We start from the raw sequence: 18,417 nt of genomic DNA on the forward strand, positions 1-18,417 counted from the left end.
GCTCTGGGCGCAAAGTAACAGATTACAGTTTGATTTTACCTGGAACTCATCCTTCAGATGGGAAGAGTTGGTCTGGGAGTCGATGCGGATCAGCTCATAATAAGCTGCTTTGAACTCGCAGACCGGTATGGCTGTTTCTCCACAAAGACAAGCCTCTAGTATGGCGTCGTGAATGAATATGTACTGCTCCTGAAGACATATATTATAATACACATATTATCACATATTCTGCACATTCATATTTCAACATTAGAAAAATAAGAAATACAGCTTTGTATAAGACAAACAAGTGATGCACACACTGTGAGTGAGTGAAGACTGATGAGAGGTGGAGGGATGGATGACGTGATGACTCTTGGTTAGGTGTACTTCACCTGTGAGTCAGTCCATACTGGCAGTTGTGTTTTTAGATCTTTCAAGCAAGTGACGCCAACTTCAATTCAATGATGAGACACAGACTGACCTGCTTTGGTGAACGGCTGTGAATGTACTTTGTTACAATGGGTCTTATAAGCTGTTAAATTGTTACTCTGTTACCGGCCAATAGTGCAGAATACTTAAGTTGGACATGAAATGTGTCCATGAAAGATTGCATCGACCTGCATTCTGTCTACTCACCAGCCTTCAAGTATGACAAATAATTTAATAAACTTTTAAAAGTTTGCTTTATGCTCTGACCTACAGGCTGTTCTGAACCATGAAGCTTGAAATTACTTTTGCCCCATTGTTACTGCACTGCTTGATAGTTTATATATATGATCTGAATTACTATTTGTGGTCTTTTTAATAGGAAAAACATTACAAAAATATTAATTTAAAGAATAATAACCACTAAAGTCAAAGAAGGATCCTCTTTGTTTGGATGCATATACATATATATTATCTATATTCTGTTTAGAACTAACTCATTTATGCTTCTATTATTCTGCAATTATTATTCTATGTATTAAAAAATGTTTAACAACCACAAATTCAGGCAAATCGGATACACCCATGCAGTGACAGATGAATGTGCTTCCTCAGAGAACAGTTCAACGTGATAGTGATTTTTTTTTTTACTAACACAAGAGGGCTCCAGAGTAAGCTTTAAATATGAAAATTATGTATGACTTTTACTTATTGTCAGTGTTACATTCACAGAAGTGAAAGCTGACGAATTGAACTTAATGAGGTGATATTTTCATGCATGCATGGAAAATAGGTAACTACATAAAACCTTGTCACCTCAGCCCGTACCATGCTGATGGCTGAGTTTGAAGTCAAGCTTTACCTACGTCTATATTAAAAATGTGGATGCAGATGGAGGATGGGTAATGCAGTCACCTCAGTCTGTACCATGTTGATCCTCCTGGAGCGAAGAGCCTTCACACAGTTGTAGATGTCGACCACTCCTTCTCTCTCTGCCATGTCCAACATGATGTCAATGACTATGAAACATCCTGTGCGCCCTGCTCCAGCACTGCAGACAGAAAGTGAAGCACACAAATTTTAACTTTATAGATCTTTCTCTATGTCCGTCATTGGGAGAGAAAACATTTTGTTTTGACTATGCATGTTTATTTTCTAATAATTCATTTTTATACCTGCAGTGGACCACAATTGGCCCAGCAGAAGGTGGATTAGACATTTTAACTCTGCGGATGAAGGAAAGAAGTCCTGTGGCATGATATGGAACTCCATGATCAGGCCAGCCTGTGAAGTGGAACTGCTTGACTTCGCGGACCTCATTGAAACCACGCTGAGTAAAGACAAAAAAAAACATCTTTAAGTAAAATTTCATGAAATGTGTTTATTCTATAAACACCCTTTCTAGATATGTCTCAAACTTATTAACTGGTTTTGTTGAAGCTACAAGGAGGACGATAAACAAAACCAAGTCTGTGTCAACAGCTAGAGGTGCAGCTACACCTCTACCTGAGTTTTTTGCATAAATTACATCAAAGCAAAATGCAAAATGAATACAAAATATAAATTTTTGCTAGATTATAACAAGTTTTACTCACCCTCTCCAGTGTAAATGTGCGAACCACATATTCAGCGAGTGGTTCAACCTCCACAAAAGTCACCTTGAAGTCTCCATACACCTCAGCATCATCTGGCCAGTATTTATAGCACTTAACCTAGAAAGAAAAAAAGCCATGAAAAAATAAAGACAAGCTTGAATCAAGGAGCAAATATAGCTTTTTTTTGCATAATGATATTTAATATGATGCCAATATGAAAAATGCCACTTTTAAACCAAATATGTCATACATAATTTAGAGAGTATATTTTACAGGATTGTTGACAGAGACATCACACTAACATTCTTGCAATTTTCCTACCTAACTGTAAATATACAGGTATTTGCAATAGCACTGCAGTGGACATTGCTGAATTTAAAAAAAATGAGATTTGGATAGTTTTGACTAAGTAATAGTAATTTTAATAAAGTTACCAACTGAAATTAACTGAGTGTAGAAAAATGAGCAACTTACCCTTCCAACCTCCACCAGATTGGTTACCATCACAATACAGGCTGACTGTTCCTGCCAAACCATCCTCCAGAAGTCATACACTGTCTCATGAACAGGACCTACGCATAGATGCAGAGTATACTTACACTTTATTCTGCTGTAAGTACGGTTACAATTTGTGATTAAATAGTTGCTATGCTATAAAACAGCAGTAATGCAGAATTCCTGCATGTAATTGAGTGTGGTGCAGCATCTTACCCTGTGTAGCAATGTAGTGACTTGGTCTTTGGTACCCCTGCAAACAGAACACCACAGTCCTTAATATGAGCTGAAAACATAATCGTGTCAAATTCTAAAACCTTTTATCACGGCTGGAAATGATAACTTTCTACACTAAACTACCTTACTACCTCACTTTCATCTACAACAGGAGAAAACTTCTGACAGACTGATGAAATTCGTTTTTAGCTGACTCCATACTTGAGTTGCACTGCATACTGTTGAATTCATGTTAAAATGTGCAAAGTTGGTCATCTCATCATTTTTCCTTTCCACTTAAAAACTACTACTTGACATCTACAACAACTGCCAGGTGTGCCGTGGGCTATGACAACCACTTATTAAGTTGTCATTAAAGCAATTAAGACACAAGTGGTGAATATGCATATGCAAATTGACACCAAACAGTGAGATGCAAAGATGGTGGTTGGTGGCCAAGATGAAGTGCGATCAGTCATGCAAAGGATGCCCCAGCATCTCAAAATGGATACACATCATGTCTTGATGCATAAGGACTGGTTCATGGATGTACAGGTGAGCAGGTGTAATTGTTCAGGGGCATTTATGAACAAGACCACAGTGATACTTACATCCCTGTACAGCCAAATCTACAGCCCAAGCCACAGGCAGAAAGAACGAGTGGAAGAAAGAAAGAAAGAAAGAAAGCACAACAATGTCAGTGAGTGTCAATCAGAAAAAAGAAAAGCTGCATTGACATAATGGAAGTTTGATCAGGACATGCAGAAAAAAAATGTGATCTAAAACTCCAAATTAGACTAAATAGAGAGGACACTCCCTAATGGAATTTGACCATCTTCCATGGAGAGCACAATAGAACCAAAAAGACTCAGAAAGCTGGCATATCACAATCTCATTTAACCACCATCACATACTGATGTTCCAGCTTTCTCCGTCTTTTGGGTGCAGTTCAAATTGTGTGACAGCTGCCTTTGTTGTGCCAACAAAGATTAGGGAGTGCCCACTCTATTCATTCTAATTCTAGCTTAATGTGAGTGGTAGAATGCATGCAAGAGTTTTAATGACAGTAAATTATAATACAGTGGAGCTTATGATAAGCATACTAGCATTAAAAAAGCACAATGTGAGTCATAGTGACTGGTGTGCAGATGATTGTTGAGAGATGACAGAAAATGGATGAACTGATGAAGACTGTGTCGTGGGTGAATGCAGAAACAATAGGCAAGTAATAGATGAAGCAAAAGATGGAAAATTAATTGTATACAGATGTATAAGGCAGCTGAATAGGTTTGTCGAACAGTTAAAAGTGACTCAAGTCAAGAAAAATGCTAGAAATTAAGCTACCCTTAGAATCTGATTAGCTTAGCTTAGCTTAAAAAACTACTCAAATGCACAAAACTGCTGGGTCCATCCAACAGTAACAAAACCTGCTGACCATCACCTCTAAAGCTCACTAACTAGCACTGTCAGTTCTTAAAGTCACTCCTTTAAATGGATTTCTTTCTGGTCTCCTGGAAAACGAGTTTGCTAAATCCAAATGATGACTTAAAATCCGTTATGTTGTACATATAAATCAGATAACTTATTCAGTTCTGGACGGACAGGTGAATTGATGGGGACACTTGAAAGAAAGACAACAAGACCGACACCTGAGACAGACACATGTACTGCATGTATGATGTGTTTTCTGCATGGCTGGATGCATAAAATGGTATGATGAATGACTGGTAGACGCAATCAAGGTATAGAGGCCTGACATACGAGCGAGGGAGTGTGGTTTCGTTGGTTTCGTTGGGAGCCAATAGTAGCATTCGATGCGTTTCCACTTACATCGATGTAGTTGGCGTTGATGTAGTCGGAGGACGGGTCGTCTTCTATGGGCTGCAGAATAACCCTTGAATGGTCATCTAAGAAAACAGTGTGTGAGAGAGCAGCAGAAACAGACAGGTAAGAAAGGTGATTTGCTGTTAAAGAATTTTTATTTCAAGGTTTTCATGGTTTGCTGTTTTTCTGAATTTCGTGTTTTGGCTTTCTATTTTTTTATTCAGTGTGTAGTTGGGATTTAATAAAATAATTTAACAAGGTGTTCGGTTCGGACGGAGTCACACAGACTAGTCTAGAGACAACTTGGCAAAAATCTGTATTTCCCAATCGGATGGTGAGTCAGAGGTTGTTTTTAGTCGGTAGGTTTACAGTTCTGTATCAAAACCTTGCGATTTCTTTGGTTGCTAGCAGATTGCTACACAGTAATCCCTACTTTGCAAGAAAACACTTGTCTGCCAATCCTCGCTAACTACTCACTGAATGGAAGTGAAACTGTGAAGGAAGGTGGAAGATTTTTGGTGCAGCAACCTCTTTGTATTGCTTTATTCATTATTTTACATGATAATACAAACAACAGATTATATGTAACGTTCTATATACAAATAAATCATGCCAATAAAATTACAACAGTTGTCAATAAGCATGGTTATGTATGTATGCAAGTAAGTAGCATGAGACCCTTTTGTGACTCAATTTTTCTGAGTCTGGGGACTCAAGGAACACAAGGAAAACTCTTAGAGTCAAGGCAGAGGCTGAAGAGGTGATTGAGCTTTTGAAGATGTTGCTCATTGATTCTTTTGTTGTTGCTTACAAAGGTGGTTTTTCTTTGGTCCTGTCTTGATTTTAAACCTTTAATTCTGCAGGCTGTACACTTACTTCTGCTCCCAATTTCTTCTTCTCTTCTTCCTGTAAAGCTCTATGACTTAAAATGCAGTAACACAGATGTCTTGCTTACATGCTATGATATTCCCGTAGCGGTTTTTGGTACGATTCTGCTCCTTCTTGGCCACGTCCCAGGAGGCCGACTGGCCCTCAAAGAAGCTCTGTATCACCAACAACACACGAAGTAATAAAAATACAATTAGATGTCATGGATCCTTAAAAATAACACTTCTGTACTATTGCATATATCTGAGAGGAAAGTGGTACTTAGGTGCTTTTCGACTTTTGTTCGACTGGTTTGATTCAACTAGCAAATTCTTATTAGACATTAAAATAAAATGACCATAAAAATGGCTTGTGTCTCATTGATTGTTCAGTCGATGGAGCAGAAGGTACCCTCAAATTAAGAGGCAATTTAGACCTGGTAGTCATTTTTTCATTTTAATGTGAGGCCAAAACATTAAATAGAGCAGTATTGATTTTAGAAATAATACTTCTGTGTCAGCCTCCACATTAAAATACATCATTTCCTGCTACTAATAATACTTTTGCCTCTTCTGTAATTAATATTACAAGCTCTAGTGTCAACAGTACAGATAATAATCTTACTTCATATTCCTCCTTGAAGCCATAGCTGTCAGATGTTTTCATTAGGTTGATGTGCTGCAGGAGATCGGCCACTCTGATGGCTGGGTGGAGCTGTCCTGTCTGATAAGGAGACTCAGTTCCTTCACAGTGATACCGAGGAACATCTAGAAGCCTGCTGTTCTCGGCTGCAGAGCCAGTGTGGTTCTCATCTACAACAGGAGACAAAATAAGGTACGGTTAATTGATAATTCGCAAAATATCTTCCCTTCATTTTATTTTATCTTCATTAATATTTTATTTTATGACCCCTATAATGGGTAACATAGATACCAAAACATGTAAACTCTTATTTGTACCTTGAAACTGCACGTGTGGAAAGATACTTGTACTGATCTATACAAACGCAACAAGCTTTCCCAATCTTCCCAAATCTGTACCAGTTTCTATCTTACAAAAAGAAAACAGTGCATTTCCTCAAACCAAACCAAACATTTGCCACTTTGTTTTCTCAGTTTATACTCACCTGTGATTGGAACTACATGTCAAAGCAGCAGGAAAAGAAAAGAGCAAAAAGGGCTAGTCAGACTGCAGGATAAGTGGATTTGTTAGCGAGACTAAAGGTTAGTTTAACAGTTTGGATTTGTTTATAAGGACTTTCCACGATGGATGAAATGGATACAGAGAATTTTTAGATGATGTCGTACAAAAAGGACCAAAAATTGCCACAAGATGCAGAAACTGAAAAACATGAGGAATATCTTAAAATGAATTGTGAGGTGGATGTTCACTGCAATGTCATTTAGTTCACAATAAACAACCACGTTCACAGCAGATTAAAACATTTGTTGCATTCTGCTGTTCTAAACCTTTCAAACACACTGCAAATATATTTAAAGAAGTAAAACATCTGTTTTTTAAATGTGGAATAAAATAACTAACTCAATCCCCAATAAGCAATCAAGAGCTATAGGAGTGCTTCCCAAAACTGTCTCTGTGGTGTAGTAGTTAACACCTTACATGCAAAAGATCCCTGGTTTGAGACTGGGAGGCAAGACAGACCCAGCCACGGAGGGTCACAAGCCTCCATAAGTAGGAAGGATGCCAAATAAAACAAGTGGATCCATCTGCTGTAGTGGGCAAAAGGGAGCAGCTGAAAATACACGTAAGTGATTCCCAAAGTGTGTTTTTCTGCCCACTTTGTGCACGTCAAGATGTGGGCCATATATGGTGAGAGGTTAAATTGAACTAATATTATAAGCCCATATGAGTTATTTATTAGTTTTTATTTATTGTTATTGTTTTTATTTGTTTATATGGCCTGTTTTTAATCAGGAATGTCCCCTTTATCTCATCAGTGGTGGAGGAAAGGTTCAAATGGAGCAGTGACCAGCAGGTGGCAAAGCAAAGCTTTTAAGCTTGTACACTACAACCAAATCACTAGGTCGATATCACATCTTTGTAATGAGAAAAGAGGAAATGTTGTAAACTGATGAGAGTTTTTATAGAAGGTTTAGATTAACATCAAAGATTTTCACACTGGGCTTTTTATACTCCAGGAATGGTTGTGGTATATTGCAGAAATTTAGAGGTATATTTTACATGTGTGAGTACCGCCCCTCTGATTTAATTTTATTTGGATTTTGAAACTTGTACATTTTAGGAGGTAGTTCATTTGGAGGTTATAACTGGGGTTAAACAGTTGCAGAACTTCAAAGTGCGCTGTGGTTAAAATGTGACTTGACAGTTGTAATGTACAGACTGACAGGTTAAATAATGCAGTAGCTCAGGGTTGGAGCAGAAGCGGCTGATTTCATCTTCACCGCTGTTTATTAACTGACACTGTTTATTTCATCCAACGGATGCTTTTCTCTGCTCTGAGGACATGTTAGCTCATTACTGATTGTTAAAGGTTTGTTAAGCCCTCGTCACGGCAATTAACAGTAAACTTGACCCGACACCGCCTCTTAATTTGTTACTTCCTGCTAGTTCTTCTTCCTCTGTGAAGTGATTGGCCAAGACAGATTGTAACTGCAGCCTTCACTCCAAATTAGAGGCTATGGAACAGTTAATTAACACAGTTTGGTGGCACTGTGGTTTGTGAACCCCTTAAGGGTATTTCAGAACTCCACATCATGCTGCAGTGTCAACACTAGACTCAACTACAGATAAACACATTGCACTGCAACATTAAAGCTAGAGAAACATCCAACTAGCCAAAAGCTACATATTTCACGATTCAGACACTCAGAGCAGGGTTTCAGCACAAAACAAGTCCAGGGAATAACACAGATGGTAGATACTCAAGTAGACTTCTAGATCCATTGCACAGAAAAACTTCTGCCAGAGAGACAAGGCTGCAGGCACTAAGTTGTTCAGTGTTGTCACAGATTTAATCAGCAGTCATTTTGCTGTGGCAACATGACAAATTGTCTTCCTCCTTTTAAGCCTTCTTTTCTGTCATTTTTGGGAGACAAAATGGCACGGCTTAAAACAACTCAAAACTGTGGAAATAATGAGGTCTCTAAGGGAGAATGATGGCAATTACTGTGAATATCAATAACTCGCAGCAGGAAACAGAAACCATGGCTGGAATCGGGAATGACTGAACCAAAGGGAAAACGCAGGATGACAGATGAAGTGCTTAGCTGTTGGAGGTTTTTTTTTACACCAGACATGTTCTACACAGAGAGTTGGCAGAAAAATATAAAAGATGAACATAAAGCTTTGCCAACTTCACATATTCTAATCTGTTATACCTCTTTAAATTTTCCTTGATTTGTTTTTGGTCATTTTTTTTTTGTCTTTTGAGTATTAAAAACCTAATGCTCCAGAAACATCCAAGAAAGCCATACTTTTGTCAAAGGTCACTATAACATACGTTTGACTATATCCAACAGCTCTAACTATAGACTTCAGTTATGGACACAAAACAGACGGGATAATACGTGCTAGGGTTACAAGCGCAGGGTCTAATTGATGATGGTAGGTGATCACTAGAGGTGATACATGTGACATATCCAACACTAGAAGTCTCACCTAACACAGCAGTGGGAACCAGAGGATCGTTGGGCACTGCAGGAGGAAACACGGCCAGGAAACATATTAAAATTTCAGATTTACTAAAGCATAGATGAGGACAACTGAGACAAATCACAAATTCTGGCAAGACCTTACTATTTTCATCATTTTTTTTCTCATCGCTGTCATGTATGAGTTCTACATTTATGCTGTCCTGTTTTCACTGTGAGCTGTTGTGAATTGACTTATAGACAGAACCTTAACTAGCAATGATTTAGATATGACTTTGGTCCATCATTTAAGTCTTTTTCCAGGCAAAACAAAATGCAGGTTAGATCCTTGTTTGGCAAACAAATGACTAATTATTTTTCTGCTTATTGTTATAAAAGTGACAATTGAATAAAAAATACTTGATTGCTAAAATTGTAACTAATTGCATTAATAATTGTTTGTTGCAGCTTCTGAACAGGAGCTTGGCTGTTGATAAAAATAACCCTGATCTTTGCAAAGATTCATCTCTAATTAGTGTGGACAGAAGATGGATAGGAAAACAGAATGTAAGAGCCATTTAATTAAGGGTTTTTTTGTTTGTAAAACCTTGATTTTATGAACCTACATCTGTTGTTGTAGTTGTGAGAGTCCATAAATGTCACAGCCATGGGGTCCTCGCCATGCAGAGTGCTCTGGTCAGCATAGCTGCGGTCCATAGCATTCACCATGTGTGTCATTTCCTGCCGTGTTGTTCCAATGGCATCTTTACGTTTTTTTGCCAGTTTCCTGTTAGAGGGAGATAGACAGACAGTCAGGAATTGTGAAAAACAAATACACAAACATGAGGAAGCCTGAAGCCACAGCAAGAACGAGAGAATCTAGCAGCTGGATCACTTTTTGGCTGGGGCTGCTGACTCAAGATGCAGAGTTTGAAACCAACAATAAGGAAATGGGAGAAGAGAAGAAAGGCAGGGAGAAAAAAAAGAGAAGAAGGAAAGAGAAGAGAACAAGCAAGGAAGGTAGAGGAGAGGCTTTTTTGTATATGGCAGCATTTAACAGGCTCAGCAAAAGGAGCAAAGGGAAAATACTGCAGCATCTAATTCAAACCAAGGAAGATCTTTTTTTGTAGCTTACAGCTGTCAGATGAAAGCCTCTAAACTTTACCGTTCCCTCCATTTTTACTTGTATGAACCTATTTTACTAGGACTATAATAATAGAAACTAATTACATATTTTTTCAAATTGTATGAATTCTTTGGTTTTCATCTGACAGCAAAGTTCAGGTGAATCCCACTAAAACAGAAGCAAGGATTGAGCTAGAATGCACAGAACCCTTAAGGAAAACCATTTACCAACCAACAGTTATCACCATGTAAATAGTAGAACTTGAACTAGTCGTGTCACAAATAGTCAGTTATGAAGGGTGGGACACTGATTTTCAATCTCTTATGCAGCTTTACCAGCTGCTGTGAATTTTAGAATTAAAATGTTTTGCTTTCACAATTTGAAAAACAAACAAACAATCAGAGTAATGAGAAATTACTTTTTATCATCAGTCTGGTACCTGATTAAATAGATATCAAGATCAAATCATTTTCATATTTAATCTTTCGGTGTTTTCAACATACAAAGTTGCAGGGAAACACTTTTAAGGACTTATTATGTCGAGCATGACACATCATGCAGGAACATTATGTACCCAGAGCCGTAGATGCACATCAGTTAAGACAACAGCTCTTAGTTATTACATTTCTGTGCGGTATACAAGAAAATCTCTACAGCTGAAACACAGAGAGCCTGTAGGCAGAGGCGATAACATCGTGTGCATTTTATTGGCTACCAATCAGTTTTTGATTGCTGTCAAACTGATGCAATGTACAGCTCTGACTGATAGAAAGCATGCTGTTTATTGTGCATATTTTACCTCTTGACCCCAACTTACACCATCTCCACCTCTGAGATCACACACACACACTCAGTAGAAACATAGATTGAACTATTGACCAAATGTATCTACTTGTGTGTGTGTGTTTGTCATAGAATTACAATATTTGCAAACTATATAAACCACCACATGCTGAGTACTTTCTCAATATGTTGTATATATAAGAAGAAAGGAGAGTGAGAAAGAAAAAGAAAGGTGAAGCTGAGACCGGACCTAGAATGGATCTACTTTTTCTTTTTAACATTGTCATTATTTTCTGATATTCACACTTGAACTGCGAATTAATTTGAAGTTCTGTATGAATTCATAAAAATGCATGAATGTCTAATGAACTCGCCTAATTACTAAAATTGCAAATGAATTCCAAGACACCAGGCAGAATGTCTTCACTGATGAGGAACACGTCCAACTTCTTAAGGTGCACTGGAATAAATGGATGGCTTAGACTAGCTATGTTAGGAAAAAAGGAGACACTGTAGAACCAAAATTTTGTTCCTGATAATGTGTTTTAATAGATGTAATATTAGAAAACTGCTACTTAATGGTAAACAGTAAAAAGCAGTGGTTGTAGCAAGTTCAAAAAAATCAGCAAAGCAGTCATCCTAGTTTAGAAAGAAATGTTTCATTAAACTACTCCACGGGAACGTTAAGGTACAGTCCTGCATTGATACTCAGCACATCTTGATTTTTAGTCTGGTGATTGTGAATAAAAAGAAGCAATGAGAGTGAATTAAAATATCTGAGGCAGTACAAATAATTGATTCATGATCCATCTTGGTCAGAGCCCATAATGGCCTGGGTAGAGAAAGACGTAAACCAAAAAAGAAGAAAAAACCATCATAAGAACAACCCACACAAAATCATAGACCACGTATCCCAAATAGGAAACCAACTAGTTCAGATCCACTGACGAGAGAGAGAGAGACACTGAACATGTGCAGCAGAGCTTTACCATGATACCTGTGACTTGATGGGCGGATGGATGATCACATGACTACATGCACACAAAGAGCTACAAGTCACAAGTGCAGCATTCTTTTTTCAAATAACACGCTCAGGCCTGTGCCGTCCCACTCTGGCCTGCTTGGGTCTGGTTTATGGCCAACTTTGGCCTTCTTAAGCCTGCTTCAGAGCAACTTTGGAGCATGTAGAGGACACCAGGGCTGAGATCAATTCACTCTCAGTTCAGTCCTTCAAATAAATTCTTGCACTCATTCATTGCTTGGACTTTTTAGACAGGAAATCATCAACATTCTCTTGGTAAAAACAAAAAAAAGAAAGACAATTTCGATATTTTGAAAATATCAAAATCATTTAAACAAGAAGGAATTAATTGAAATCCTGAACAGATTGACATGAAAGTGAACTGACCCCCTCCCTGGTGAGGCGTCAATGAGGATGACTTTGGCTGGTTGGTCAGAGCTGAAAATGTGTTTTGTCTTGAAAAAAGTATACTGCATCTTTAAAAATAACAACAACTAGCCACTAATAATTCGCCCAATAAGATAACAGCAGCTGGATGAGCTGGTTGTTGATTGGTTGTTTACTTACAGGTAATAAGAGTATGAATAGTAGGTCCTCCTGGGGTTGTGAGCCAATCAGAAAGCAAAGAGTGAGACACAAGGGAATATGCAAATTAGGACAAAACTGTCCTGTCTCAACCAGTAACAACAAAAACAGAAGAAAACACCCTTTGATTGCTAAAACTTGAGGGTCATGCAAGGGGTGCCATATTAGCTAAAGTACCTATTTCTTACTAAGAAAAAAAAAGAACCAAAGGCTAACGCTAAATAAATAGTACAAAACAAGCTACGAAACTTGAATAACAACTCACCAATATCAACCTATCACCATGCAGCCTTTCTTTTCTCTTTTCTTTATTTTTTGTGCCATTTAAAAATATTCATGCAGTATTTTAAAACTTTACTTTTTACTCTAACCCGATGGCCCGATTAGAGATTTAACCCTAATCAGCCAATGATCTTTTTTTACGCACTCCTACAAAATGAAAACTAACACAAAGCTATCCAATCTGTAAAACCAGGCAGCTCGCTTCCTGTAAAGCAAGCATGATGTCACTGCAATGTCATCATGTCCCACTATTTTAAAGATGCAGTATTATTGTTCAAAGTCGTAAAGGTTTAATGACAATGAAGATTGATCTCCCCAGAAACCTTTATGGAAGAGAAAACTATTAAATTAAAAAAAAAAAAAATCACAAAAATCTAGAGCACTAATGATGCATAACTCGTCAAACTTCCAGTAGAAATGTGTGTAAAAATACCAGAATGAACATGTCACTTTAAGTTGTTGCCACAAATTATTTGTGTGTGTTGTAAATGGGAAGTAAATGGGACCTCAGTGTGCTGTCTTTGTGTTGTGATTCAAGCTGCTAAAACATACAGGAGCTCTTGCACTCCTTGTATAAACAGCCTTATTTTATACTATCAAGCATATTTATGTGAAATGCATAACTCCACATTAAGCTTCAAAGCCCCAACAATACCACATACTAAATCCAATCCAGTACTCAAGGGATGAAAAAAGTTAAATGAGTAACAGCAATCAAGCCATTGAGTGCACACAGTGTTTCAAATACTGTTAGATGTGACAAAAATAAACACCCCGCAAAACACAGTGGTAGTAGCTCCTGCAAAACACATTTCAAATGGACCATCTACCCTACACTTTAAGCTCAGCTCCTCTGCTCATCACTTACAATTGCACTTTCACACTAAAGCTGCAGCATGGACGCTGGCTCGCATTAATTCATTACGCAAATTAGAAGAAAAATATGGAGGTCAGGAGCCACAAGAGCAAAGTTCTCTGATGATGAGAGATCATTACTGGCTGTGATTTAATGTCTGTAATTGTTTTTGATTTGCTGAGTGTAATTATGATTGGTTGTAACTGAGAGACTCTTCCTGGTTGCTCTCTTAAGGCTTGTGCCAAGATGTAGTCCTTCAATTTTTTCAGAGGAAAGCAAAATCTCCTGAGACGTTTTCTTAAATTGAGGATGAGTCATAATAACTAATAGGTAAGCCAAACGATTAATGTGAATAGTTTTACTGAATTTTCAGGGTCTCTGTTAGTGGAAATTAATTATTCTTAATTATTTCTAATTATTCTTTTTCAAGTGTGCACTCCCTCAACTATTGTAAGTAAAAAGTTAAAATCGCAGAAAAAACTAATTTTTTTTAGGAATTGTTAATTATTACATGCATGCTGGCGCATTTACATAAATTATAAATGCAGATGCAAACACATACACATGAGCACACATTCTCCCAAAAGTAGTCAGACAAAATTTAGCCTAATGGAGCTTCACAGTGGATCCAAGACTAAGAAGGTTATATTAAAACGCTGTTTCTTGTCACTGCTTTTCCAACTTTCCAACACTGTTAACGAAATGGTAAAAATCACATTCAGGGATTCATTTATTTCATTAAGGTTCTGATTATCGTCATATTTTACTAGTTTTCAAAAATGTCTTGAGATTATACTATGACTGCAGCAATACTGATGTTGTTGTATACATATGTTTTACTCGTAGTGAATGTGGAAAAGTGGGACTAAAACCATGATATTTCATAAACGCAAGGCAGCTATACATGCATATTCCATGAATACGTCTGTGCATTTTCTCTGTATTTTCTACAAAATCTATCAGAGCTTTATTCTAACTTCTGTCTTCATCTACTGTAAAGATGTACCTATTGTAAAGCATGCTCAGGCTGTAACTGTCACTATCCACCACATAGTGGAGCTCTGCACCAAATTAACAATACAGGCCAAACTGCTACACCGACACATCTCTGGTCTCTGATTCTTATCAGAGCTATTGTGCTGTACAAGTAAAAGGTTAGATATTGTATGAATCCGTTTACATTTCCCTTAAAATAACAGCACAACTATAAATGCACAAAACCATTTCAGCAAGCATCTTTTCTTCAGTCTGCTTCACCAAAATCTCCACCTTTGTGCAGAACGGACCTAAGCTTTGCTGCTTCTAAACTGACAAACATGATACTGTTTTGATGATTTTGATGAGTTCATTTAAGCGGTTATGATAAAGCAGATACATAATTTCATTTTATATTTACTTAAGATCTTTTGATTGACATTTTCTTTCACTCTACCTTTTCCTACTTTCACTTGAGAAAACAGCTGTAATGTGCAAGAACACAATACATTCAGCTCTGACATTTCTTGTACCAGATCATCAAAAACTAAGACAGCATATTTTAAACATAAAACATTTGGGGGGTTTTCACAAGCCTTTAGCCATTTGGTGGGAAATTAAACTTCAGAAAGCGATTGAACTGGTTCTGAGGGGAGATCAACATTTATGGTGGATGGATGGAAGATGGTGTTACTACAGCAAATACTGGACCAACACACAACAAGAGAATGAACTAAGAGCATATTTGTGTGTGTATGTGTGTGCACGCATGCAAGTTGGTGTGTGCATTCAATGTTGGTCTTGTAAATATTTACCCTCTTTAATAATCTTCATTGAGCTGCTTTAGTGAGTATTGTTTGCAGTTGTCACTCACCTCTTCTTAACCAGCAGAATGGCTACCAGCACCAGCAGTATGAAAACGAGAACACCAGCACTAATTCCAGCGATTTTCACCACCCGATCCGTCTGCTTAGCAGGGTCGGGAATGACTTCTGGTTCCTCTGTGGCACCTAAGAAAGATGATGACAAAAGACATCAACAAGATGGGAACACAGTAACTACTAAAGGGAAAAAGCATTAAAATCACTGTCCAGTAAGAACACACTTGGGATTATTTGTGCATTCCTGGAAGTTTCAAGGAAAACTGAGTTTTCAAATTGTAGGAGAAATAAATAAATAAATAAAACCTCGAAATGTTGCAAAAAAAGGAAAATTTAAATTGCAACGGTATTTAAAGAGAGTTTTAGAGTTTACTGGACAGTAGAGATTAAAAGTATGTTTATTTTTAACTGTTTATTAGCTAACCAGCTCCTGACCAGTTGATATTCTTCCTAGAGACCGGGGTACATATGTTTAAAAAAGTGTCTAGTTTCCACCGAAGTAAACGTTTTTAAAAACGAAAATGTTGTGGTCAGGCTCACTAATATTCAAACTCTTTGGAGGTTTTTAGCAGATACACCTGTGGTATCACTTTGAAGCTCCTACATCGTGGGTGTCCATGCTGACCACCCAACCACCTGGTGGTGTGATGATAGTACCTCGTCAGCTTTTTACGACTGAGGGGTAAAAAATAAAGAAGAGGGGAGAAAAGCGCCAACGACTCCTATGTTATGAATTTCGATGTTGCATATTTTGCCCACCAGAGGACTCTTTTAAACCTCCCAGTTGGCAACATTGAACCCCGCAAACACAACAACCCACTGATCTGCGCGGAGTTGGGCAGAGCATAAGATGAATAATCTACAACTTGGTCTAACAGCAAATCAAGATTATCTTAGTAACAACTTGTTATCTTAGTAAGGACATATAAATAACTATAATTCGGACTCTTGTGAAAAGCTCCTTTTTGTTTTCAAAACAGCATTCTGAAGAATTAACTAGCCAAATAACACGATCAACCATTTAAGATTTCCAAGAATATACAGCTTTTTCAAACCTAGTCACATCTCTAAACTTATTACTCTGTTGCACTGACTGTAAGGCATATTTAAAAAAGCCCACGTCGCCTCAGGCTAGGAACGTATACCATCTAAGGAAATATGGTTGTTTTTCTCTTAGGCTGCCTTCACATCAGACAAAATCTAGGTGATTAATTACTAAGGTTCAATTATCCCTGTGCTAAAGTTCAGGCAAATATCAAGCATCTAAATATGCCTTGTAAAGAAAAGTTAAACAGCTGCTAGCACAAATGCCATGGCAACTGTCATTCGAACTGTAAATATAATCAAATATTTCATTTTGGGGGTAATCTGGGTCGCATATTTAAGTACTTAAATCAACAGAAATTTCTTCATTAATATGGTTGCTATGTAATAATGAAACAAAGAGATTGCTTCTACAGCTTGAACTGTATTTGAACATTTTCAGAGCAGGTGTTTTAAAATCGATTCAAGACCAAAAAAAAAAGGCTATAAAAAGAGATGCATTTCTTGTTGAACTTAAAAATACAATCCTGTAAAAAAAGGAGTGGTAGAGAATCAGTGGAAGCTGACAATGGCCTATACCAGCTTCTATAGCTGGGTCAACTGAGCTAAAAGCACTCACCTTACACAGACATCGGCTTCTCATTTATTTAGTCGCATTATACATGATGGCAAACGTACTACACCGAACTAAATCATCAATCAAATCTGACTCCCAGCAGCAATATTCAAACATTCAAAATAAACATCCCTATAAATGTACACTATAGTAATGAAAATAACCAACTGAATGTCTATGTGTCTTCTCTGCTGCCTCTTTGGCATCACGGTCTCTTTAGAAAATGCTTTTAAAATGCAATTTAACTGTAGCTGTCCAGTGTTTCTGCACCAATGTCACCATATATTGCTTGTAGCCGAACTCATTTCTGCTTCTGATGACTTCAGAGAATTGACTGAACTCCCTGATTTTGTCTGTTTTGGAAAATAATTCACCAGTGACGTTTCAAGCGGAGTGTAGGCTGCAGGGCTTAAATGCTGTTGATCATGGACAGAAAGTCAACAGAAAGACAGAGAGCATCTGTTTTCAGGCTCCCAAGCTCTACTTAGTTGATGTCATCAGAACAGTTCATACTGCAGCGTAAGAACATTATCATGTCTTATGATAATCCAAATAATCCAACTCAGTGACATATGCACAAAATTCAACATAATGCAATACATGCATCAAACAACAACCCACTTCCATTATCAACATAATAAAAATAACACACAAGAATAAAACATTTTTAGTAATGCCTTGACTTCCACAGCCCCACATCAGTCTTAGCACCAAACCAATTAATTCCTAATGTCACTCAACCTAAAGTAAATAGGGTCTATTTTGAGGTCTATTTTCATTGGTGGAAAAATACCTATTTGGTGCTTCAGTGAGTTTTTACAGCATCGGGATGGTGTTTGTGTGATCAATCCAAAATAAAATAAAATACCCAAAGCAGTGAGGGATCATTGTTGCTCACTAATGTGATTTTAATAGTTTTTGAGCCTGGGCAGCAGAGCTCCATCACACAGAAAGACTAGAAGAGCCAAGGCCAACGCCCTCCCTCCATCACAATTATCAAAAAAAGCAACCCAGACCTGCACCAAAACGTAATGGATTCTTCCTTCATCTGTTATGTTTTATGAAATTTGGACTAGTAGTTTTTGTGTAATTTTGCTGACAGATGAACAAACAAACAGAAACAGCATACCTCTATCTCAGCTCTCTGTCCGGGCAGAGGGATGAGATAAATCAAGCTTTTACTATGCAGCCAATACTTACTAGGTTTATTTATGGTAAAAAGTAAAAATCAA

At 37.5% G+C, this 18,417-nt stretch overlaps 1 protein-coding gene across 20 annotated transcripts in view; it reads right to left on the bottom strand.

The window, feature by feature from the left end:
• The window catches only part of ptprk (protein tyrosine phosphatase receptor type K), a 105,898-nt gene that overhangs the window by 6,873 nt on the left and 80,608 nt on the right, over positions 1–18,417 (bottom strand). For 3 of the 20 annotated variants that reach the window (XM_086264665.1, XM_086264664.1, XM_086264660.1), the window contains 15 exons: positions 15,519–15,654; positions 12,514–12,543; positions 9,643–9,803; positions 9,045–9,080; positions 6,532–6,543; positions 6,030–6,217; positions 5,494–5,593; positions 4,476–4,621; positions 3,326–3,343; positions 2,715–2,751; positions 2,478–2,575; positions 2,004–2,120; positions 1,584–1,738; positions 1,324–1,459; positions 40–189 (listed from right to left, as the gene is read on the bottom strand). In XM_086264665.1, coding sequence (XP_086120791.1) covers positions 40–189; positions 1,324–1,459; positions 1,584–1,738; positions 2,004–2,120; positions 2,478–2,575; positions 2,715–2,751; positions 3,326–3,343; positions 4,476–4,621; positions 5,494–5,593; positions 6,030–6,217; positions 6,532–6,543; positions 9,045–9,080; positions 9,643–9,803; positions 12,514–12,543; positions 15,519–15,654 — 1,520 coding nt within the window. The remainder of the gene's footprint in view (positions 1–39; positions 190–1,323; positions 1,460–1,583; positions 1,739–2,003; positions 2,121–2,477; positions 2,576–2,714; positions 2,752–3,325; positions 3,344–4,475; positions 4,622–5,493; positions 5,594–6,029; positions 6,218–6,531; positions 6,544–9,044; positions 9,081–9,642; positions 9,804–12,513; positions 12,544–15,518; positions 15,655–18,417) is intronic. The other 17 variants (XM_086264661.1, XM_086264666.1, XM_086264672.1 and 14 more) reach the window with 14 other exon arrangements.

This window comes from Aulonocara sp. 'chitande type north' Nkhata Bay, linkage group LG15, assembly GCF_057382095.1.
Source record: "Aulonocara sp. 'chitande type north' Nkhata Bay isolate Kocher_YH1m ecotype deep benthic linkage group LG15, A_spYH_male_GT1.1, whole genome shotgun sequence".
Classification (NCBI taxonomy): domain Eukaryota; kingdom Metazoa; phylum Chordata; class Actinopteri; order Cichliformes; family Cichlidae; genus Aulonocara; species Aulonocara sp. 'chitande type north' Nkhata Bay.